At 39.9% G+C, this 26,148-nt stretch overlaps 1 protein-coding gene across 1 annotated transcript; it reads left to right on the forward strand.

The window, feature by feature from the left end:
- The first annotated feature begins 350 nt into the window (after positions 1-350).
- Positions 351-26,068, forward strand: LOC143962377 (olfactory receptor 11A1-like). The gene is made up of 5 exons (XM_077471665.1): positions 351-393; positions 3,255-3,484; positions 8,521-9,470; positions 18,181-18,431; positions 26,038-26,068. Exons 3-5 carry the CDS (start codon positions 8,529-8,531, stop codon positions 26,066-26,068), a joined length of 1,224 nt encoding a protein of 407 aa, XP_077327791.1. The 5' UTR covers positions 351-393; positions 3,255-3,484; positions 8,521-8,528.
- The last annotated feature ends 80 nt before the right edge of the window (positions 26,069-26,148 follow it).

Consider the following 26,148-nt stretch of genomic DNA (forward strand, 5'->3'; position numbering starts at 1 on the left):
TCTAGGAATTATTACTGAGACAATTAGAGATACTTACTGACTGTATTGCTATTAGTCTCTACATTCTAATTTAAATGCAAAATTGCCATGTTTTTGCTGTTATTATTATTATTATTATTATTATTATTATTATTATTCAGGTTTCATTTTCGATATTTCCTTTATAATTGTTTTTATTTCTGAGATGGCCAACATAAAGGTATTTAGAAATCACACACCAGAGAGCTATGAGGAGTTAAAAACATTAATGTTTTTACCGACACACTATTTTCTGGAGACCACTTAACAATTCCATAGAGGATTCTCAAAGATATATATAAGGCTCCCAAGAATACATAATCAGTGCATGGCAAGTCTCAGTCTGTGAAAACGTAGCTCTACTGACAAGTAGTGGTAAGGCAATCTACATTATATATCAGTTGGTCTGCCTGTCTATCTATCTATCTTAATATTTATTTATTTTTCTTAATTTTTTTTTTAAATAATTTCTTAATTTTCTAATTTATATTCTCCCTCTCACTCTCTCTCTCTTATTTTTTTCATTTTCTAATTTATATTTTCTCTCTCTCGCCTTCTCTCCATTTTTCTCTCATTCTAAAAAAAATCCTACGATTTTGTTTTTAGTCTTGGTCTCTCCATCCCTCGTTCTTTTTTCCTTTCACTCTTTATTCCTCTTTTCTGTATTTCTCAAACTCTCTTTTCTAATCTCTCTGCCTTTGTTGTTTTATCCATTTCTTCATGATTGTTCTTATACACTCGTTCCTACCTTTTAACTCTTAGTCTCGTGTCCTTCATCCATCGTCCTTCCCACCGTCCACTCTCTATTCCTCTCTCCGAAGGGCATCACTTTTATCTAATCTTTCTTTCTTTCTTTCTTTCTCTTTCTTTCTCTTTCTTTCTTTCTTTCTTTCTTTCTTTCTTTCTTTCTTTCTTTCTTTCTTTCTTTCTTTCTTTCTCTCTTTCTTTCTCTCTTTCTTTCTTTCTCCCTTCCTTCCTTCCTTCCAGCCTTCCTTCCTTCCAGCCTTCCTTTCTTCCTTCCTTCCTTCCTTCCTTCCTTCCTTCCTTCCTTCCAGCCTTCCTTCCTTCCTTCCTTCCTTCCTTCCTTCCTTGGCATTTCATGGCGAGTCTCAGTCTGTGAAAATGTAGTGCTACCGATCTAAGTGCTCTATCTATCTATCTATCTATCTATCTATCTATCTATCTATCTATCTATCTATCTATCTATCTATCTTTCTTTCTTATTATTTATTTATTTTTCTTCTTATTTTTTTAATTATTATTTAATTTTCTAATTTATATTCTCTCTTTCCCTCTTGCTCTCTCTCCGTCTCTCTCTTTCTTTTTCTTTCATTTTAAAAGAAAATCCTACAGTTTTGCGTTTAGTCTTGCTTTCTCGATCTCTCTTTCCTAATCTCTCTGTCTTTGTTGTTTTAGCCATTTCCTTTACATGATTGTTCTTATACACTCATTCCTACCTTTTAACTCTTAAGCCTCGTACGTACGATCAGATTTTCTGACGGGAAGTGTGTGATGACAGGCTGTTGGCTGAATTTCCGACCGTTTGCATGCTGCATCGGACAATTGTTGTCAGATTTTCCACGGACAAATGTTGAATGGTAGGCTTTAAAATTTTCTGCGGACAAATGTCTGTGGTTGGATTTTCTGAGTGTGTGTACACAAGTCCGTTGGACAAAAGTCCAAAGTACAAATACGCATGTTCAGAAGCAAGAATGAGCCAGAAGCGGTGGGTCTTGTAAACTAGCATTCGTAATGGAGAATTAACACTAGTGATGTGGAAAATTATGAAATCTCGAAATTAAGCGTACAATTCTCTTCTTCTTTAATGGGATAATAATGAAGCTGCTTTGCTGGTGATACTGATGGAGTTATTGCAAACAAATTTTCAAAGGCTTTTTTTTTCCAGTGACATCAAGAATAATATTATTATTCTTTTTATTTTTATTTTTTTGGTGCAAGTTACCACAACACCATTATCCCATAGTTTTTAAGATCAAAGATATAACTAGGCTGGTGTCCCTTGTTAATTTTAGATTGTATTTTTTTTAATGTAACTGTCTACTCCCAAACTGTCATTTGAAGTAAAACACATAGCCAAGTATTATTCTACACAATTTATTATTGTGCATTAAAAAAAAGATAACAAATAAAATTAGACATGCTATCTGCCAATAGAACTTAACCAGAAGGTACATTCTATGCATCCAAAAATATAGAAAATATACCAAATCAATTCATTATTCAACCAAAAAATAAAATAAAAGCCTCATGCATGTGTCCTGCTTCTTAATATAGGGGGTCAACAATGCCAAGAGTTGGTGAAAGCAGGGGTCTGTCATTCGGAGATAATTCCGAAAATCATCTGGATTATTCTCCTGGAGCTCCCGTAGCAAAGGCATATGACCTAATTGATTACGATTAATAAAGCAACCAATTTTTGGTCCAAGAAATCCTCCTCCTCCTGTTCCTGGACTGGACTATGGTCAAAGCAATAACTCCAATGCCGTTAATAAATAACACATTATCTCCTCCGATTTATCAACATGGCTGGTTGGCAAACGATCGTTCAGAAATGAACTGAAAAGCGCAAAATGAAAAACATAAAAAGCATGAAATGAAAAGTACAAAATGAAAAGCACGAAATGAAATCAACACTCACCAAACTTCTACTAGCAGAAGGAGCCCAAAGGGTGGCTAAAAGAGCTGAAAAAACATTTTGTATGTCACTATGTTCGTGTGTGTTGGCCGACAATTCCTTGCAGTTTATATGCAAGGCAAGTTCGGCGTCCGGGGTTTTGTTTGTGGAAAATCTGATCACGTGTACAAGACTTTAGTCTCGTCTCCTACATCTATCTGTCTCTTTACCTCCCACTACTCGCTATTCCTCTCTCTCCTGGGTATCACTTTTATCTATCCTTTTTTCTTTCTTTCTTCCTTCCTTATATACTTCTTTCCTTTCTTTCTTGGCATTTCATGGAAAGTCTCAGTCCGTGAAAATGTAGTGCTACCACCAAGTGGAGGTAATCTACATATCTATCTATCTATCTATCTATCTATCTATCTATCTATCTATCTATCTATCTATCTATCTATCTTTTTTATTATTTTTTTTATTTTTCTTATTATTTTTTTAATTGTTATTTAATTTTCTAAATGATATTCTTTCTCTTTCTCTCTCCCTCTCTCTCCCCTTCTCTCCCTTTCTTTTTCTTTCACTCTAAAATAAATTCCTACAGATTTGTGTTTAGCCTTGCTTTCTCCAAACCCTCGTTCTTCTTTCCTTTCACTCTTTATTTTTTTTCTTTCTTTCTTTCTTTCTTTCTTTCTTTCTTTCTTTCTTTCTTTCTTTCTTTCTTTCTTTCTTTTTTTCCTCCTCTTCTCCTCAGTGCCATTATAGAAACCTTGAATACATCTCACTATAGCCACAAAGGAGCAACGTGATGAGAAAACCTGAAATTAAATATCGGTAAGTAAAGAAGGAATAACCTATCTGACACATGTAACAATTCACTCTCATTTGGAAACATCAAAGTAATCCTGTCTGATTTCTTCTAAACCTTTAAAAGTTAACTCCACTCTCATGGGGAAAAAAATAACAAATTAAAAAACATAATATAGCATATACTTTCATGACACAAGTCAAATTATAATTGAATGTTATTAAAAATTACCTTTTCTTTTCAATCTGCAGCTCTGTATTTTTCTGTAAAATGCAATGCAATGTGGCTACCTGCAAGTGTTCTGTACACAGAAGGCCCCCCAGAAATGTTATTCCCTGCTTGTGTGATTGGCTCACTGAATTTCCCAGAAGTCTGCATTAAGATACAAGTCAGATTTTAGGCATTACCTGCAACAAAAATGTCATAGTTGGTGACATACTCCCAAAGGGAAATCACTTCTAAAGCCCCATACACACTATCAGTTTTTCTGCTGAGTTTTTCCTTCAGATTTACCAAAACCATATAATATGAGGGCAAACCTTAGGAGTTTCAATGTGTATGCAACCAGGCAGGCCCTTCTACTACATGGTTTTGGTAAATCTGAAGGAAAAACTCAGCAGAAAAACTGATAGTGTGTATGGGGCTTAAAAGGTTGCAGATCCCACCAATTTTCTCATTAGACTCCTGCAAGTGCAGCAGCTGATTGATAATTATAAAATCTCTCCAATTCACATTCATTTTGTACATGGACATAGACAAACAAACAGCTTTTTCTTCAGAATAAAAAAAGGTAGGAATCAAAAAAGTTTGTTGAAATCCTTGCTATGTACATCACCCAGAAGGGAATGTTTTTTTCTCAGTAAAAGTGGAGTTACACTTTAAATGCTCAGGAGTAGGGATGGGCTTTATGTTCGAACATAAGTTTGATTTGAACATTGGCTGTTCGCCAGTTTGCCGAACAGCAAACAATTTTGGGTGTTCGCAGCAAATTCGAAAGCCGCGGAACACCCTTTAAAAGTCCATGGGGACATGTATCAATACAATTTTTTTTTTTAAAACACAGTTTTTTCAGGAGCAGTGATTTTAATAATGCTTAAAGTGAAACAATAAAACAATAAAAACAATACAATAAAACATTGGGAGGGTGCTTTGGGGTCGCGCCCTCCCAAAGCACCTTTTCCCCATGTTGATGGGGAGAAGGGCCTCATACCCACAACCCTTGCCCAGTGGTTGTGGGGTTTGCGGGCGGGGGGCTTATCGGAATCCGGAAGCTCCCTTTCACAAGAGGACCCCCAGATCCCGGTTCCCTTTGTGAATTGGTAATGAGGTACAAATGTACCCCTACCATTTCACAAAAAAAGTGTCAAAAGGGTTAAAAAACACAAGAGATGGTTTTTGACAAGTCCTTTATTAATTTCTTCTTCTTTCCGCTTCTTCTTCCATCTTCTTTCTTCTTCTGTTCTTCTTCCTCCATCTTCTTCTTCTTCATCTTCTTCTTCCTCCACTATTCTCGTCCCTTCTCCCCATCAACATGGAGACAAGGTGCTTTGGGGGGGCCGCTACCCCAAAGCACTATACCAATGTTAAGGATGTTGAGGACATGTGGCCTCGCACGGTTCAGGAGGGGTGGCACACTCTCATTACCTCTCTTTTCCTGTGGCCTACCAGATTGCGTGCTCAGATTAGGGTCTGGTATGGATTTTTGGGGGGGCCCCACGCCATTTAAAAAACAATTGACGTGGGGTTCCCCTTAATAGCCATACCAAACCTGAAGGGTCTGGTATGGAAGTTAGGGGGACACCCATGGATTTTTTTTTTAATTTTGGTTTGGGGTCCCCCTGTGGGGAAATTCCATGCTGTTTTTATCAATGAACTTTTATGTATAATACCGGACGGACAATTCATTATAGCCGCGAGTAGTTTTAAATTACTTTTTTTCCTTTAGAAATGTAATTTTGCTGTCAGACTGTTCTAATCACGGGAAACATGCGCCCCCTTTAAAGGCATACAATAGACACCCCCCCAGGTACGAAATTTAAAGGAATATTACACTTTTATTTTTTCACTTTAAGCATTATTAAAATCACTGCTCCCGAAAAAACTGCCATTTTTAAAACTATTTTATGTATTGATACATGTCCCCTGGGGCAGGACCCGGGTCCCCAAACACTTTTTATGACAATACCATGCATGTAAGCTTTTAAAATGAGCACTTTTGATTATTCATGATCGTATCCCATAGATTTTAATGGTGGACGCGTGTTCGAACAAATGTTTTGCCTGTTCGCATGTTCTGGATGCGAACCGAATGGGGGGGGGGGTGTTTGGCTCATCCCTACTCAGGAGATACATGTGCTTTTACTGATCACTTAGTGCTGTTTGTGTATAATTATTTACCACACCCTGCATGATGTCTGCTGTATCTTTGATATCCTATTTGTTTTATTTTGGTTTTGTTAAAAGCCAAATAAAAAATAAAATAAAACATTTTATTAAAAAAAAAGTAATTCTGTTATGGGAAATATTCAAGGGACGTCGTTGGTGACCTCATTTTCAAGATACTTGCTGATGAACATCCTTTTATTGCATTACTTTGTGTGCCACTGGTCCAGCACAACTATAAAGAATTGTTGACCTCATGTTCTTCACACTTGTTCTAGGTCAGTGCAGTGGAAACATTGAAGCCATAAGGTCTACATGGCAGGCAGTCAAGAATAACTGTCCTAAAGTAAGACAGTGCCAGAATAATTCAGCAGAGCTCCTCCAGACTCCATGACCATGCATGCGTAGACAATCAGAACTTAAAAAATATCAGTGCCTTAGTGACTGGGTGATTATACTGCCATCTAATCTTCTAGTGATTTTTTCTCTGTACATGAAGAGACATTAGCAATACAAACTAGAAGCAAATAAATAGGCAAACCTGAAATCTCTCTCTAATGTGTGTGTGTGCTGGGTTATTATATTGAAAAGAACTCATGCTGGATAACTTGTATTTTTAAAAATCCATTGGGGTTGATTTACTAAGAATAGAGAATTTTCACTTTGCCCATTGAATGTTAGCTGTTTACTTCAATAACCCAATCTTTTTTTTTTTAAATGCTTTCATGGGATTTAATTACAATGTCACCTTATTTACAGTGCTAAGTGAACACTCTTTTTTTTTTAGTTAAGCAACCCATTGATAATTATTTTATTTATTTATTTTATCCCATACTGTGAAAGTTGTGCCCCAAAACAGGCCAGCTGAGGACTAGTCACTAGTACTGCCTGTGGCTTTCCTGCTTTTGGCCTCCCCACTACTGACTTACCATAATGAGTTTTGCACTCTGTCTATGGGATCCTTTTTTTTTTCTTTTTTATTTGTGGTTTGAAAGTCTTAAGCATTCACACATCTATCACAATGAATCCCTCTATTTTTTCTAATATGTTTATTCCCTATGACCGTTAGCTCCATCTAGTAGCCACAATGCTGTCTTTCCTGAAATTCCTCAACCAGGAAAAGTAGGAAGGAAGTGCCTGGTGTCCAAGGAATGCAAACTTGAAGGTAGGTTAAAAGATGTTTCTTGAAAATATTGGTAAGTACATCAAGCCAACACATTTTTGGGGTAAAAGGCTCCCCCTTCTTCAGGTCTGTCGAGCGAACATGAAAAATACTTCAATTTTATATATTTGTTTTCTATGCATTCTTATGCACAAATATATAAAATCCAGGTATAAGAGACCTAATTTAATATATTTGTTTTCTTTGCATTTCTTCATGTTTGCTTGATAGCCCTGAAGAAGGGGGAGACCTTTACTCTAAAATGCATGGACTTGATGTACTTACCAATACTTTCAATTAACACCTCTTAACCTACCTTTTAGTTTTCATTCCTCTGGACACCAGGCGCTCTGTCCTTCCTACGTTTCCAGGTCTACACCTGGAAACGACCATAAGGCCATACCCAAAAGGCAGCAGTCCGAACCCCAAAGGAGTCCATCATAATTTTCCAATACTGGTCACAACTCGCTGAAGGTATTTCTTCCTACTTGCCCACACATCCTACCAGACACGACAAGTGTCTGATCCAGTCAGTCCAGCGCGGTCTCCAGCACAAAAGAGACATCAATCGGAAAAATACCATAATATGGCTATAGGTGCTTGAGACATTTATGCAAGAAATAAATAGACCTCTATGGGTAGAGGTGACCATCACGTAGAGGAGCAGAGCTTTGCACCCTCCTATTTAGAGCTGTCCCCTAATGACTTGTGGGGTACTGATGAAGAAGCAGCAGAGGAGGTGAAGAAAACACAGATTTACCAAATGGATAAGGCAGAATATGGAATTCATATTTGGAATTCATAATCAAAATTTTCAAATTGATAAATTTTCGAATCGCTCAGAACAAAAAATGTATATTTTTCTTCCATTTGAATGCAGCAAAGTGAACAAACAAAAGAAAAATCAAATCAAAAAACAAATGATTGCAATGACTCACCTTTGGCTTAACAAAAACAGCATTATTTTGAAATGGTACTCCAATAACACACACAGGGGTTTATTTACTAAAGCTGGAGAGGGCAAAATCCGTCTTACTTCTGCAGAGTTTCTAATTGCAGCTTGTTCAATTCAGTGTTAGCAATAAAACCTTAAAGGTGATAGGTTTCTCTGCAGAAGTGAGACTGATAATGAACTCTCCAGCTTTAGTAAATAAACCCCACAGTCTTTGATTTCAGCATTATGTGTAGTTAGAATTCGAATTGCGTTCAATGTAAAATTTGATACAAATTTCAGTCCAAATTTCCAAAATTCTGACAAATTTAGTTATGTTATTCGGAGCATTCTGTAAAATTTGTTTATATTGTAATTCGGGGTATAATGATATATCCAAAGCTCAAAATAACCAAAAATTTGTCCGAATATTGAATCAGGGCGAAAAGAAATGCGCATGTCTAATTGGTATAACCAATAGCATTTATACAGATTGGTAATTCTTTATATGTATATTTTAGTTTCATTGTGCTGCATTATAGTTTTTTTGAATTGTAAAATATATGTTCTATTATAATTTTCTGTAGTGTGAACAATGAATGGGACACACATTACTGAAATAATACTTCTCGGATTTGAAAACCTACACGATTTCAAGTATTTTGTTTTCTTTTGGTTCCTGGTCATCTACATAGTGACTATGACTGGGAATGTTCTCATTATTCTATTGGTGTTGACCAGTTATCGTCTTCGATCTCCTATGTTTTTCTTTCTTGGTCACTTGTCCTTTTCAGACATGTTGCTGACTTCAAACATTGTTCCAAGCATGCTCCATGTAATATTATCAGAGGGTGGCATTGTGCTCCTTGGAGGTTGTATTACTCAGTTCTTCTTGTATGGTGCTTCAGCTACCACGGAGTGTCTTCTACTCTCAGCCATGTCCTATGACCGCTACCTTGCCATATGTAAGCCATTGCATTACACAGCCATTATGGACTTAAAACTCTGTTTCTATCTGGTTATAATTTGTTGGTCACTAGGATTTGCCATAACACTCATTCCAGTTTTCTTAATGCAGAGTTTGTGGTTCTGTGGCCCCAATGTAATTGACCACTTTTTCTGTGACCTTGGGCCCCTACTTGAATTGTCTTGTTCTGATGCTTCCATAGTAAAATATGAGGTTTTTATATTTTCTAGCCTCTTGACAGTTATACCATTTGTGTTAATCACCGTCACCTATGTGTATATTTTTCTGACAATCTTGAGGATAACCTCAACCACTGGGAGACAGAAGACTTTCTCCACCTGTAGCTCCCATCTTGCTGTTGTATGTACCTATTATGGGGCACTGTTTGCCATGTATGTGGTTCCCTCAAGAGGATACTCTTTGAACATTAACAAGGTGGTATCTCTGATGTACACTGTGGTCACTCCGTTGTTTAATCCCATCATATATAGCTTGAGGAACCAAGAAATAAAATCGGGTAATGAAAAAATACATATCTGTATGCAAGAAAAGCCTATAAAACCTAAATTTGTAAAAATTGCTTTCTTATTGAGAAAAAAATGTTTGGAACTAATTTTATTGTTGGTTACATATATATATATATATATATATATATATATATATATATATGTGTGTGTGTGTATATATATATATATATATATATATATATATATATATATATATATATATATATGTATATATGTATGTATATATGTATATATATGTATATATGTATATATATATGTATATATATATATATATATATATATATATATATATATATATATATATATATATATTATATATGTATATATATGTATACATATGTATATATGTGTATATGTGTATATGTATGTATGTATGTATATATATATATATATATATATATATATATATATATATATATATATATATATATATATATATATATATATATATATATAGGAAAGCATTATTTTTTGCCTAAACTTGTTTTAAACATATGCTTTGGGGCTGTCAACTCAGTCTTGGCTGCATTATCATGTTAGTCCTTGTTACCTTAAAAAGATTGCAGCTGAGAAGTTCAAACTGTTAAACCTTCACTGGATACATGCATTCTCCAAGTCAGTATACCTTTTCAGGCTCAGGAAAACCCTGCTAATAATTTACTATATTAAAAGTTTGTGGTACATTGCTCGTTACATTTGTGGCCACTGTGATTCCCATTCCCCGTTTACAGCTAGTCAAACGGATCATTGTTGATAGTGGATACTCATCTGAGAGTTGGATGCTAATGTAAACAACCCCGTTCTGCCTAGTAACACTGCCTAGATTCGGATTTTTGTGTGCAGAGCAGAGATCGATATTACAAGGCTGGATGGGGGCGTGAACTACTGGCTAACTTTTCACATTTACAGGCTGGTAAGTGGTTGCTAGGATCGCCTGGCAACCAATCACCTTCTGTGTAATGTAAAACGTTAACTGCAGCAGTTCCCGCCCCCATCCAGCCCTGTATGATACTGTCACATGTCAACGGGCCCGGGTGCACATGAATTAATCACCGGCACTGAGGGGCTGAACATCTAGGGGTGGTGGGTTGGGGTGCGGCCCTAGGTAGTCACTGCTGATTGGTTACAAAAACTATTTGGCAGAAAATCTAAAGCAACTGTGGACTTTCATGGTACGGTAAGGACTCACATAAACTTGAATGTAAAAAATATATACATTTATTTTTTAATCAACAAACATACTTTCTATTGTACTGGCGGCTCCTGAAGAACATGCGCTATGCGTTTTTTTCAAAGTTAAACTTTGCCTAAACCGCTGTTTGGTTTAGGTGCAATTGTCTAAATTGGACTTCAGCATCAATCTGACTGGACTGTGAGATGTTCAGCCTGGCCACAGGGGGCACTGTCTCTTCTGGCAGGCATGGAACTATGATCTGTTTAGGTGCTTAAGTTACTCTCTCTCGGAGCCCGGCCAGTGGGAGGCGCTCTCGCTGTGCTTTCTGGGAGAGGGTATTTAAGATGCGCACATCACGTGGTTTGGGGTTTCGGTCCAGAATGATGTGCTGACTTCATGGTCCTGGTCCTCCTGACCAGCCCCCAGGAAGGCTATGGCCTGGGGTGTGGATCCACAAGACTTTAATGTCTTGGGCTGGCTAGCCCGAGGCAAGGAAACTAAAGGAAGGATTCTGAGGTGGTTGGGTGCCGTCTCCGGTTCGGGAGAAACCCAGTGTAGTTCAAGCATTCCAGAGGAGGACTCTTCAGAAGAAGACCATGTACTGGTTGGTTTTCTTAGCAAGAGCCTGGAAGGGCTGAAGCAACCTAGAGAATCCGGTCTTGGGGATATCGCCAAGCAGGCTGAGAGATCCAGGTATCCTACAAGTGTTTTCAAGCTTAGTTTCCCTACTTGTTCTACAACAACGTCTGTGGCAGAGACATTATCGTGTACATTTCTACAACAACGTCTGTGGCATAGACTTGTTCCTGAGTAAGCACCATGTTGGCTGCTAGGCCTTGTGAGAGAGGGACTGTCCAACCTGAGTGATCATCCAGTTGCGAATGGCTATTCTCTGGATGCAGCAAGTTCTTCAACATTTTTCACTTTGACACTTATGCCGCGTACACACGACCGGACTTTTCGAGGGACTAGGTCCGACAGACTTTCGACGGAGTTCTGACGGAGTTCTGACAGAGTTCTGACAGAGTTCTGACAGAGTTCTGACAGAGTTCTGACAGAGTTCTGACAGAGTTCTGACAGAGTTCTGACAGAGTTCTGACAGACTTTCCGAATGAACGGACTTGGCCACACACAATCACACCAAAGTCCGACGGATTCGAACGTGATGACGTACGACCGGACTAGAAAAAGGAAGTTCATAGCCAGTAGCCAATAGCTGCCCTCGCATCGGTTTTTGTCAGTCGGACTAGCATACACACGAGCGGATTTCTCGGTAGGAACTGGGTCCGGCGGAAAAATTTGAAACGTTCCATTTCTAAAGTCTGTCAGATTTTTGAAAATCAAAAGTCCACTGCAGCCCACACACGATCGAATGGTCTGCCGGAATCATTCCGTCAGACCTTTAATGTTGAAAAGTCCGGTCGTGTATACGCAGCATAAGAGTACCTGAACTTCCTTTCCAACCCTCTGATCCCAATTTAAAAGACTGTTCAATTGTCTAAGTTTTGCAAATAAAATCCATTCAAGTGGATCGATTGTCAGTCTCAAGTTACTGGTCTATTTACCACGGGACATCTCCTAGATGTGCAACAAGGAGAAAAGAAAGGTAACGGTAAGCCCAAATCTAACCAGCAGCTCCTTCGGAGGTTAGTGCTACACAATTTAAAAAAATCCATAAAAAGGAATGTACATAATACATACAGCAATATCTGAAAAAAGTGCATTCAATCTTCCACACTGAGGAAAAGAGAATGACGATCAAACTGATTCATATTCGACATGTTTCGCGGGGTGACCACTTCTTCAGGAGTGTATATTTCCCAAGAGATTGTATGTAGTAGTCTCTATAAAGAATAAACATATATATATAAACAATTTTACAAAACAAGAAACAAGAAACATTGTACTGGGGAAAGTGGATAAAATTGTGGGCACGTCTGATTTCTGCCATAGAGAGGAACACACTAGATCCCTACAGTAACATACCTATAAAATTATAAATCATTATATACCAATAAGTAAGACCCCAAGTGTGATGATAAAAATTAGGCTTACCCGAGCCAAACGGGGCAATTCAAAAGGTATCTATGAGCCCCTAAGGGCAAATTCCCGGGTGGGTGTGGGAACCAGGACAAGATACACAGAGTACTAAAAACACAGACTGTCAAGGAGAGAGAAAGATTTAAATATAGATACAAAAGAGTTATGCAAAGAATACATATACACAACACAAAAAAGCCGTCAAATTGGCCCGTCATGTGAATATAAATATACCGTATTTATCGGCGTATAACACGCGCTTTTTCCCCCTTAAAATCTGGAAATTTGGACGGGACTGCGAGCGGAGCCAAGCCGAATACACAGTACAGTCGGCTTGGTCTTTTTCGGCAGCGCTCGCTCCAGAAACAGCAGGGAGGCGGGACTACGAGCGGAGCCGAGCAGTCGGCTCAGTCTTTTTCGTCAGCGCTCGGTCTTTTTCGGCAGTGCTTGCTCGGTCTGTCTCGGCGGCGGGAAATTTAAACATGGGCAAGGCTGCAAACGGCGCTGGGCAAGCTGCAAATGACACTGGCAAGTTGCAAATGACACTCTGCAAGGCTGCAAACAGCACTGGGCAAGCTGCAAATGATGCTGGGCAAGCTGCAAATGATGCTGGGCAAGCTGCAAATGACACTGATCATTCTGCAATAATGGACAAGGCTGCAAATGACACTGATAAGGCTGCATTGACGGGCATTTAAATGTAAGTTTTTTTTTTCCTTAAACTTCCCTCCTAAAACTTTTTTCCTTAAAATGCCCTCCTAAACTTGGGGTACGTGTTATACGCCGGTGCATGTTATACGCCGATAAATACGGTATATAGTATAATACATCTCATCCTAATTACACACCTGTGATTGTTAAACAAACAAGTGAAGATATATCTGTGGTGATATGGTCAGGAGCGGTATGTCTCCCACGAATGGGTCTTAAAGAGGAATAACATAGGCTGCAAGACAAAATACAAAATAGTAGACCAAGGACTGACCATGAGTACATATAGAACACTATGTCTATATATAGCCATAGGGCACATGTATAACATATGCATACATGAATATAGAAACCCCAAAAGGGAGTATATATGGCTCAGGCCATCCATAATCTAAACCCTACAAGGTTCTATGTATTCATATTATAATAAAAAGTAAGGGTGAGTGAAAACAGACTTACCCCAAAGGGTTCATGAATTACATAGCACTACTGATTGGTTGTTTTTTGTTATGTGACATAAGTAACACAGTCGACAGAATTGGAGTATCCCCGCGCTATCATACAGTTCATAAACTAACACTAGGGGCAGGTTGCAGCAGACCACCAACAGCGGTATAAACCCTACCACCACAAATTCATATATCAAAATCAAATAAATGGTGTTGCGCTACCTAAAAATAATATGCTTAAACTAAAGTGTCTAGTGCATGAAATTACCAGATTCAATGTGTAACCCCTAACACATTTTCCCAAAAGGTAAACAATTACATAAAAATATAAAGTAAATAAAATCCGAACACTTATAAAACAAATTGTGCAGCAACAGCAAACAATGCAAATAGGTGAATAAAGTGTCAAGTGCTTAAATCACATCGCAAAAGGGATAGTAAAGTGTCTAGTGCTTAGACATACATAAATCGCATATGTGAAACATAGACCTCTAATTAGTGCAATAATAAAGTGCAATCACAGTCCTCATAACCAGCGTAAAATCAGGCACAGTAGCTAAACAAGTATACCAATACTAGCATAGATGTGAATCACACAGTGTAAATACAGAAGAAAAAAAAAAAAAAATGGGCTTGAGTCTCTATATAGAGAAAAATAACAAAGTGACACGTGATTTATAAAGTGCTTGTCCAAGTAAATAGTGCCAGCAAACACAGTGAGTGTGCACTCTTGTGTCTCTTCGGTGCTCAACGCACACCAGGTGGAATGGCCCCTTACCTTACTGCTGTAAGGTAAACAGCAGAGCAATAAAATGACAGGCAATCCAGGGGATGTAACCCTATTCCTGGGAGGTTAGTAGTATCTCCACGACTGATGATGATAGCTCAGTAATACCCTTGAGGTCTCATAGGGAAGGAAAAAGTAGGCTCCAATAGTGAAGTATGTTCTGAACTTTTATTAATTTAAAAAGTAATGGAGTGGTACTCACAAACCCAGAAAAAACAGCTTGCAAAACAAACGAGCGTTCCGCTCGTGTCACGGACGTCACTTCCGGTGTCCTAATTCCTCCTATTGCAACGCGTATCGTCACATGTCACGTGACTTCATCAGCGCTGGAATAGGAGGAATTAGGACACCAGAAGTGACTTCCGTGACATGCTCGTTTGTTTGTTTTGCAAGCTGTTTTTTCTGGGTTTGTGAGTACCACTCCATTACTTTTTAAATTAATAAAAGTTCAGAACATACTTCACTATTGGAGCCTAACTTTTCCTTCCCTATGAGACCTCAAGGGTATTACCGAGCTATCATCATCAGTCGTGGGGATACTACTAACCTTCCAGGAATAGGGTTACATCCCCTGGATTGCCTGTCATTTTATTGCTCTGCTGTTTACCTTACAGCAGTAAGGTAAGGGGCCATTCCACCTGGTGTGTGTTGAGCACCGAAGAGACACAAGAGTGCACACTCACTGTGTTTGCTGGCACTATTTACTTGGACAATCACTTTATGAGTCACGTGTCACTTTGTTATTTTTCTCTATATAGAGACTCAAGCCCATTTTTTTTTTCTTCTGTATTTACACTGTGTGATTCACATCTATGCTAGTATTGGTATACTTGTTTAGCTACTGTGCCTGATTTTACGCTGGTTATGAGGACTGTGATTGCACTTTATTATTGCACTAATTAGAGGTCTATGTTTCACATATGCGATTTATGTATGTCTAAGCACTAGACACTTTACTATCCCTTTTGCGATGTGATTTAAGCACTTGACACTTTATTCACCTATTTGCATTGTTTGCTGTTGCTGCACAATTTGTTTTATAAGTGTTCGGATTTTATTGACTTTATATTTTTATGTAATTGTTTACCTTTTGGGAAAATGTGTTAGGGGTTACACATTGAATCTGGTAATTTCATGCACTAGACACTTTAGTTTAAGCATATTATTTTTAGGTAGCGCAACACCATTTATTTGATTTTGATATAAGTAACACAGTAATTCAGCAGCTTTCCTTTGCTAGCATGAATCTGGTGTAGAACCAGCAATTGTTTAGATACATTTAGACTGAAAAAAAAAGCAGGTGCTTTACTAACTGAGTAGAGGTTGTTTGCTTAGCAAATTTATCAATCGATAAAGTGTTACTAAACTTAAAAATGTTCTTTAACCACTTGCCGACCAACCGCCATCATTATACTGTGGCAGGTCGGCACGTGGTTCGTGGGAATGGGATAGCAGGCTGCGGGGAGCCGATGCTCGTGGTGTACGGTCACAAAGACCACTGGCCTGGATCAATCGGGAGCAGGAGACACAGAATAGGGACGAGTCAGTCCACTCCCCCTTCAGTTAGAATCACTTCCCAAGGAACACAATTAACCCGTTGATCACCCCCCCGTGTTAACCCCTTCCCTGTCAGTGACATTTATACAGTAATGAATGCATTTTTATAGCACTGATTGCTGTATTAACCACCTCAATACAGGGCACTTAACACCTTCCTGCCCAGACCAATTTTGAGCTTTCAGCGCTGTCACACTTTGAATGACAATTGCACGGTCATGCTACGCTGTACCCAAATGAAATTTTTATCATTTTTTTTCCCACAAATAGAGCTTTCTTTTGGTGGTATTTGATCACCTCTACGGTTTTTATTTTTTGCTAAACAAATAAAAAAATAGCGAAAAGTTTTTTTTTTGTTTCAGTTTCAAAACTTTGTAAATAAGTATGTTTTCTCCTTCACTGATGGGCACTGATGGGGCTACACTGATGGGCACTGATAAGACAGCACTGATGGGCACCAATGAGGTGGCACTGATGAGGTGGCATTGATGGACACTGATATGTGGCACTGATGGGCACTGATAGGCAGCACTGATGGGTGACACTGATGGGTGACACAGATGGGCACTGATAGGTGGCACAAATTGGCACTGATAGCTGGCACGGATTGGCACTGATAGCTGGCACGGATTGGCATGGATGGGTGGCATGGATGGGTATGGATAGGCGGTACAGATGGCCATGGATAGGCGGCACAGATGGGCATGGATGGGCACTGATAGGTGGCATGGATGGGCACTGATAGGCGGCACAGGTGGGCACTGATAGGCATTGTATTATGTTATACTGTACTAATGGATGCCAATCAGTGCCAAACAATAATGCATGCCAATCAGTGATGCCCATTGTGGGCACTGATTGGCATCCATTATGGGCACTGGTTGGCATTCATTGTGGGTACTGACTGGCATCCCTGGTGGTCTAGGCAGGATTACCTTGTGCTGGGCATCCCTGGTGGTCTGGTGGCGTTCCTGGCGGTCCAGTGTGGGCATCCTCGGGGGTGCTGTGCTGATAATTGATCTGCACAGACCCCCCCTGTCAGAGGAGCAGAGGATCAGCTCTCCTCTACTCGTGTCTGACAGACGCGAGTGAGGAAAAGCCGATCACCGGCTTTTCCTATTTATACTGTGATCAGCCGTGATTGGACAAGGCTGATCACGTGGTAAAGAGTCTCCGTCGGAGACTCTTTACCGAGATCGTAGTTGCAGGGTGTCAGACTGACACCCTGCAACAACGATCGCCACGATGTGCGCCCCCGGGGGTGCACAGTGGCTCAAAATCCTGATCACATCATATGACGTCCGATCATGATTTTGAAACCACTATGCCGCTGCGTATCTGCTATAGGGTGGGCGGCAAGTGGTTAATGGCAGTGGTCCCAAAAATGTGTCAAGATTGTCCGATGTGTCCGCCATAATGTTGTAGTCATGATAAAATTCGCAGATCACCGCCATTACTAAATATTACAAAAAAAATAAACAATAATAATAAAAATGCTAAAAATCTATCCCTATACCTATTTTGTAGACGCTATAACTTTTGCGCAAATCAATCAATATACACTTATTGCATTTTTTTTGTTTTGTTTTTTACCAAAAATATGTAGAAGAATGCATATCAGCCTAAACTGAGAAAAGTTAGCTTTTTTTAAAAAAAAAAATGGGGATATTTATTATAGCAAAAAGTACAAAATATTGGGGGCATGGCTTGGGACCGAGCTCCCCACCCTCAGGCAGTCCAGCTAAGGCAAAATTTAGGATGGATGTAGAGGGATAAACCAGCACGGCCAGCCCTATCTCTGATTCAGGGAATGATACACGTGAACTCCCAGACTCCATCAAATCCTTCCCTACCATGCATCAGCCTGTAATAGATACTGTCTTGAAGGATATGCTTTTATCACTGAGAAGCTCTTTACAATCTGATATGATAAACTGTATGCACATGTTCAATACAGATATACAAGTGGTAGAATCAAGGGTTGAGCACATTGAGCAAAAAATGGGAGCATATGCTGTTACCATTAATGATTTAGTGGATTCACATGAGGAAAGAGAAGAGGGATACTGAATGGATCAAGGCCAAACTCGCAGATATTGAGGACAGAAATAGGAGAAACAATATGAAAATAAGGGGGGTCCCTGAATCAATACAGCAAGCTGATTTGCACACTTATGCCTCCTCATTGTTTAAAGCTCTCCATCCTGACCTCTCTGATCTAGAGATCGCGATCGATAGGATTCACCGCTTGCCAAAACTGTCTTACCTATTAGAACAGATTCCCAGGTATGTAATGTTGCGTCTCCATTTTTATCATGCAAAGGAGCAGTTGATGATGATTATGTGCAATAGGGTTCAAATCCCTGTGCAATACCAGAACTTACAGTTCTATGCAGACTTATCTCAGTATACACTACAAAAAAAGAAAGAATTTAAACACCATCACCAAAGTGCTTAGAAACCATAAAATCATCTATAGATGGGGATATCCTACTAAATTTTCCATTAAGAAAGATAAACGCACCCACATGGTGGATTCCCTGGAGAAAGGCTTTTTTCTTTTGGAAGAGTGGAAAATTTTGCCTAAGCATTCAGACGATCTGGGTACGGACAGTTCACTGTGACAAGTAGAACCTGAGTGAGAAAAGGTCACAGCGAAAAACGCCAAATCGCATTCTTGAGCCCGGATGGGTATTTCATCTCCTACAATTCCCTGGAGGACTTACCAGGAGCCTACAGGCTTGAACTTTCTTCCCCCCTAACTTGAGCAGCATAAGAAGTTAAAGATCCCAGGGGCCATTATCTAATCTTAATATGCAATCTCAATTTAATAACGTACACCATTGTAAATGTTTACACACCTAATCAACACCAAGTACACTTCTTCCACAAATTACTATGTAAGGTGAAGGCTCACCAAAAGGGAAGGCTAATAATGTGCTGCGATTTTTTAATACAACACCTTGATGTCAGCGTGGACACTTCTTCTGGTGTAAAGCACACAAGCCCATCTCGTTTGAATTCACTTCACAAACAGGACTTATTTGAGGCCTGGAGGTGCCTACCTGCAGGAGAAAAAGACTATATGTGTTTTCTTCATCCCATAAAGCCTATTCCCGATTAGATCTATTCCTTGTAGATCAAGGTACTCTAGCCAATGTGACATCTGCAGCTATTAACACTATTACGTGGTCGGACCACGCATCCATCACCCTCTTTCTGAACTACTATTGACTTGTAACATCCAACCACATACTCAAATGCATATATCACCTACAATGGAAGCCACACTACTAGCATGAAAGATGTTCACATCCTTAGAATTTACAGATCAGATAACAAAACCTATACCGCTTACCATATCCAGTTTATCATTGATTATCCCAGACTTACACTTAACACACTGGTTGCCTAAAGGTATAATAGCACTAGAAGACCTATTGGTAGGTCCAACACCTAAAACATTTGGGGCTTTACAAATAAAATATGGACTAGATGACAATGACCAATATAGGTATCTCCAAATCGCTCACCTCCTTCACAAAATTCCTAAACTCTCCACTGCACTACCATGGTGAGTATCTCTTTTCCTCACAAATCCCCACACTAATATTAAGGGAATTTCAATGTTCTATAATCTTCTGAACAACAAGAATGTATTTACCAAAACTATTAACATCAATGCGTGGGAACAGGACATAGGCGCAACGTTTACTGAGGAACAATGGCAAAAAACTCTGCACAATACATTTGTTGCGACTAAGAGAGGCAGTTTATGGGAGGTAACCCATAAAATAATGTTAAGATGGTACCTAAAGCCATAACAAATATCCAAATTTGACTCGCAGGCGTCACCTCTGTGTTGGAGGAACTGCGGGGAAATCGGCATGCTGAACCATTTTCTGTGGAAATGCCCAGCTCCCCATGCATTATGGTACAAAGTATTTAATTTCAGAGATTTCAGGATTACAAGCTACCCCCCGACGCAGCTGTGGCGGTGCTATCACTAGGTATAGAACACCAATCGCAGCTAGAACCATAGTCACACACATCTTTCTTAGCACTAGATATTATACAATATACAATATTACGACACTGGAAAGACACCAAACCTCCCACATCTAAGGAAATAGTTGAGATAACCAACACACATGCTTATGCTCGCTGCAGCCCAAGGTAATTATCGTAAATTAAGAAACAAGTGGTTCAGATGGTCTATTTGGTACACATCTAATCATAAAGGTGGAGATAGGTGACAATTTACTGTCCCGATTGTTGTTGAAACATGCTTGATCCGAATTGTGCAATATTACCTATTTCTAAGTTCTGTTCTTCACTGTTATTTCCGTTACCGTAGTTAATGCCAAATTATGACACACCAATGTTTCCTTATGTTAGGGACTCAAGCCCTAACTCTAGTTACTACATGTTATAATTACTTCTATGTAAACCATATAACGCATCCAGATGTTACCTATACTACTGTACATATTCACTGGACAATGTATATACTATTGTGTAATGTTAACTACACAAAGGCAAATCTGTGATGTTAAAGGTTGTTTGTATAACTTTTATACTTACTTTTATACCAATAAAAATTATTGAAATTAATAATAATATGTAGCACTGATGGGCACTGATGAGGCGGGACTAATGAGGTGGTGTTCTATCAGATAGCTGCTACTCATCACAAAGCCGATACTACTGCCCATGCTCAATGCGTTCCACAGTGCGTTCCATGGCCGCTATGCATTCCACACATTATGTGTGATGGGTAGAGGCTTTGTGATAGAACACAGTCAGCCGATTTTGACTACACTGCTCATGCGCGGCTGAGGCGGGAGTGAGCACCAATACAGTTACAGAACAGCAGATGACAATAAAAGCGAGATTATTTAACCACTTTAGCCCCGGACCAATTTTCAGCCTAAGGACCGGAGGTCTTTTTACAATTTCGCACTGCACTGCTTTAACTGGTAATTGCGCGGTCATGCAATGTTGTACCCAAACGAAATTTGCGTCCTTTTCTTCCCACAAACAGAGCTTTCTTTTGATGGTATTTGATTGCCTCTGCGATTTTTATTTTTTGCGATATAAATGGAAAAAGACCGAACATTTTGAGAAAAAAAGATATTTTCTACTTTTTGTTATAAGAAAAATCGAATAAACTCAATTTTAGTCATACAGTTAGGGCAAAATTTATTCAGCCACATGTCTTTAGTGAAAAAAATGTCAATAAGTGTATATTTATTGGTTTGCGCAAAAGTTATAGCGTCTACAAACTAGAGTACATTTTCTGGAATTTACACAGCTTTTAATTTATGACTGCCTATCTCATTTCTTGAGGTGCTAAAATGGCAGGGCAGTACAAACTCCCCCCAAATGACCCCATTTTGGAAATTAGACACCCCAAGGAAATTGCCGAGGGGCATGTTGAGCCCATTTAAATTTTTAGATTGAATAATGACACAAAAAAAAAAAAAAAGTTTACAAAAAAGTTGTCACTAAATGATATATTGCTCACACATGCCATAGTTATATGTGGAATTGCACCCCAAAATATATTCTGCTGCTTCTCCTGAGTACGAGGATACCACATATGTGGGACTTTTTGGGAGTCTAGCTGCGTACGGTACCCCGAAAACCAATCACTGCCTTCAGGATTTCTAAGGGTGCAAATTTTTGATTTCACTCCTCACTACCTATCACAGTTTCGAAGGCCATAAAATGCCAAAATAGCACAAACCCCCCCCAAATGACCCCATTTTGGAAAGTAGACACCCCAAGCTATTTACTGAGAGGCATGTGGAGTCCATGAAATATTTTATATTTTGCCACACGTTGCAGGAACATTACAATTTTTTTTTTCTTGCACAAAGTTGTCACTAAATGATATATTGCTCACACATGCTATGGGCATAAGTCAAATTACACCCCAAAATAAATTCTGCTGCTTCTCCCGAGTACGGGGATACCACATGTGGGGGACTTTTTGGGAGCCTAGCCACGTACGGGACCCCAAAACCAAGCACTGCCTTCCGGATTTAAATATAAAACGCTACCAAACAAAACTGTTAGCGATCGCAGGGATCAGGCCTAACTCTGCGATCACTGCAGTTATGTGTTTAGTGTTTTGTAAGTGACAGTGATTGATCGATACTGCACTTGGGTGGGCTGGGCGGAGGGGCAAACGCAGGTGCTAGCAGGTATCTGGGCTGATCCCGCTAACAATGCGTTTTTTTGGAACCCTAAACTGCTGGGGAAGCTAGTATAGATCTGATCAGATCAGATATTGATCTGTTCAGATTCTATACCACTACGGGAGGTGTATGCTTTGCGCGTGGGTGTTAGCGGTACTGGCACTAACCTAGCGCTGCCTGGGGCGACGCAGACCCTGACCCTAAAACCTAATTGATATCACCCGCCGGGTGATCAGGGGGTTAAACCTTTATTGGGTAATAAATGGTGGGTGCCCTGATGCTATAAAAAGCAAACTAACTAACCAGAGTCACCCGTAACACTTATACGGTGATCACTGGTGATCACTGGTGAAAGGGTTAACTAGGGGCAATCAGGGGGTTCAAATTTTTATTAACTAACTAGCTAACCAGCATCACCAGTGACACTTATACTGTGATCGCTGGTGAAAGGGTTAACTAGGGGCAATCAGGGGGCAATCAGGGGGCAATCAGGGGGTTAAAACCATTATTGGGTAGTATATGGGGGTACCTAGTGCTATAAAAACCTGGCGGTGAACCTAAAAAAATAACTAGCTACCTAGCGACACTAGTGACACTAATGCAGCGATCAGAAAAATGATCGCTTAGTGACACTGGCAAAAGGGGGTGAAAGGGTTAACTCTAGGGGCAATCAGGGGGTTAAACCTTTATTGGGGGGTGGTAGGGGGTTAGCCTGGACCTAACACTAACTGCCCTGACACTTTTTACTTTTACAACTGACACTGAATGCAGTGATCAGAAAACAAATGATCACTGCAATCAATGACACTGTGACTGGGAGGGGGAGGGGGGCGATCGGGGGGTTTGTGTGCCTGTGTGTGCCTACATGTCAGTGTAGTGTTGGTGCACACTTACTTTTAATCTTCTCCTCGTAGTCCGGTCAATAAGACAGCCCCGAGGAGAATGACATCACTTCCTCCCTGCCTGTGTATACAATACACAGTGGGAGGAAGCTTCTCATTTGCCAGGAGCGATCGAGAGGGGATGGCCAGAAACCGACGGCCATCCCCTCATCACGGATCGCTCCTGAAGCAAAACGGACCACCGCATCCAGCGGGAGGGGGTCTGATCGGACCCCCCACCCACTGGAAGGCAAGCACGTACATGTACGTGCCTGTGCCTGTACATGCCATTGTGATGATGTACAATGGCATGCAGCGGTCGTTAAGTGGTTAAAGAAAGATAGCATGCACCAGAAGAGAATTAAAGACTTATATGGACAGCAGGTGACATATATGAACGATTGCAATAGAGAATATGACAATTAAAGAGTCTGATGTTTCCACCCTGACTGCCTGCCATGTTTCCTGTGTGCCAACCTCACCGCCCTGCCTGCCATGTCTCCTGTGTGCCAACCTCACTGCCCTGTACAACACGGACTAGCTGCTAAAACAACCAGGACTAACATCCTTACAGCAAAAGGGCTGCCAGCGGAGCCTGCACCCCATCACCAACACACGCCAGGATTTTTTAACCTTTGATGGACATCACCACTTTATGAACCTGCAAACCAGTAAGTTAAAAAAACAATATATATGTATGTGATAAAACTACTGGAGTTGGTGCCTCCAAAAAATCCTTTCCTGTCTTTTTTGCTTGTATACTGAGGTTATGGACACCCTCTGAGGATGGCTGCCCTCTCACCTGCAAATAAATAGTGACTGATTTTAATGAGCCATTTAAGCTTATATTGCACCATTCTAATAAGACATTACAAAAACTGGAGCGCTGGAAACCCCTCCTTTCTTTAATATCAACCTCACTGCCCTGCCTGCCATGTCTTCTGTGTGCCAACCTTACCACCCTGCCTGCCATGTGTCCTGTGTGCCAGCCTCACCACCCTGCCTGACGTGTCCTGTGTGCCAACTGTGTGCCAACCTCTCCGGCCTGCAACAACTGCGGAGCGGAACGATCAGCGACTCTGCCTCATACCTGTGTGCTGGAGAGACAGTGTGACTGGATCGGGAAGGATCCAGAGACACCTTACGGAGCCATCTGAGAGTCCAGGCCATCTTGCGGAGCGGAATTAGTGTGACGCTGCTGGTGTGAAGCAGGACTGAGACAACCGGAGCAGAGGTTTTTCACTCTTCCAGGCCTGGTTTGGTGAGAGGGCTGCCGCCCAAAATTTTTAACACACTTTTACACACTTAGACTCAGACCACAGTGTTGCTGGGGCCTGTAGTCCCACAGAGGAGGCTTCACACTAGTAGACTAAGTTCAAGCAGGCCTCAAGCCTATACTCCACTGAGAACTGACACTGTGTGATTTGGAGACAACTACACTGGAGGCAGTTATAAGTGTGCTACATCACAAGAACAATTTCAATACTCATTCTACACTATTCTTTTTTTGTTAAACCCTTTGAATTATAATTACTTCAACACAATAGCTAGCAGAAGACAGAAGGCTAAAGACTACATTTTTTATTGTGAGGCCTTGCATTCAACCACTATAGGAAAGGACTGCATTATAAAGCAGGGGGAGCTCCCTAGCAATTGTATTGTATAGTGTTGATAGCGTTGCATTTCTGTGTATATTACAGTGCGCTGGAAGTGGGAAGGTGCCCGGAATTAAGGCATTGTCACTCTGAGCATTGGTCCCACTTGGAGACATGCGTGCAAGGGTTATCCAAGAATTCTTTCCATGTTAAAATTGTTGTGAATACCCACTATACTGTCACATTACGTTTGTGTGTTGGTGTAGTTATTGTAATTACTGTTTTATACCAGTTTTCAGTAAAAACTAGGGTTGTTACTGATTAAAATGTTCCTGTTCGATTAATCAATTTTTTTTTTTATTGATTAATCGACTAATTTCGATTAATTATAACGCACATACAGATCCAACTACTTTTAGCTGATCTCCTTGCATTGCAGCTCTGAATTAGTGGAAAATGTGGTATGCACTATATACAATCACCCGACACTAGTTTGTTTCCACAATCCATGACTTAACTTCACAGTTCACACAAATACATTTTAAATTCAAACTGTAGCACTGACGTAAGTAATTTTATTTTCCACAGTAGCGTAACAAACCCTCCACCTCAGGTCTAACTAATCACTCTCACCTTATGGCATGGACCCCTGTGCAAATGGGTGGTCATGTAAGCGGGTATCAAAAAGGGTTAACACGGACCATAAACTTCTCTCACGTCTCCTTAGATCTCAGCAAGGATGCCAGGTCATGGGTAGAAAGAAAAGATCTAAGTGCTTTTTTTGATCGATCAAAAGAATTTTGTTTGATCAAAAAAATGTATGATTAATCGAGGAATTAATCTTTAATTTCCACAGCCCTAGTAAAAACACATTCTGGTTAATTACAATTGGTGTGCAGTGTTGTTCCTTTTCCTATAGGTGGAGCAACGGATACCCAGGTACAGGTAAAGGTACACTGTTGTTGTATTGTACATTGTGGGGTCATCCTCTGTTGTTAGCTTCACACCAACACTGCACCACAGCTGTGTCAAGGGGATTGAGCTAAGCTATTGGGGGTGTAATAGCAAAGTGCAGGCCCAATCAAATAACAGAAGCTCCTTCGGGGGTCAGTGCTACACTAATATTTAAAATAAGGTATAAAGTTGCATCTTTTAAAAAAAAAAAAAGTTATAATGCATATTATAAACTTTAACTTAACTTTATCTAACACAGGGGATTGTATGAAGAGAATAAAGTGGCTTAACAGCCACTTTAACTGGACATTTAAAAAAAATGTAATTATGAGCTTGTAACAATTAAAGTCATTAGAGATCACAGACTGGG

Source organism: Lithobates pipiens, unplaced genomic scaffold (assembly GCF_037356315.1).
Source record: "Lithobates pipiens isolate NorthernLeopardFrog02 unplaced genomic scaffold, aLitPip1_a1.2 Scaffold_8, whole genome shotgun sequence".
In the NCBI taxonomy this organism is placed as follows: Eukaryota; Metazoa; Chordata; class Amphibia; order Anura; family Ranidae; genus Lithobates; species Lithobates pipiens.

Coding starts and splice junctions, on each gene's coding strand:
- LOC143962377 (XM_077471665.1), top strand. CDS start 8,529: ATGAATGGGACACACATTACTGAAATAATACTTCTCGGATTTGAAAAC. Junction 9,471..18,180: donor AGCCTATAAAACCTAAATTT/GTAAAAATTGCT, acceptor TTAATGATTTAG/TGGATTCACATGAGGAAAGA. Junction 18,432..26,037: donor CTATTAGAACAGATTCCCAG/GTATGTAATGTT, acceptor TATCTAACACAG/GGGATTGTATGAAGAGAATA.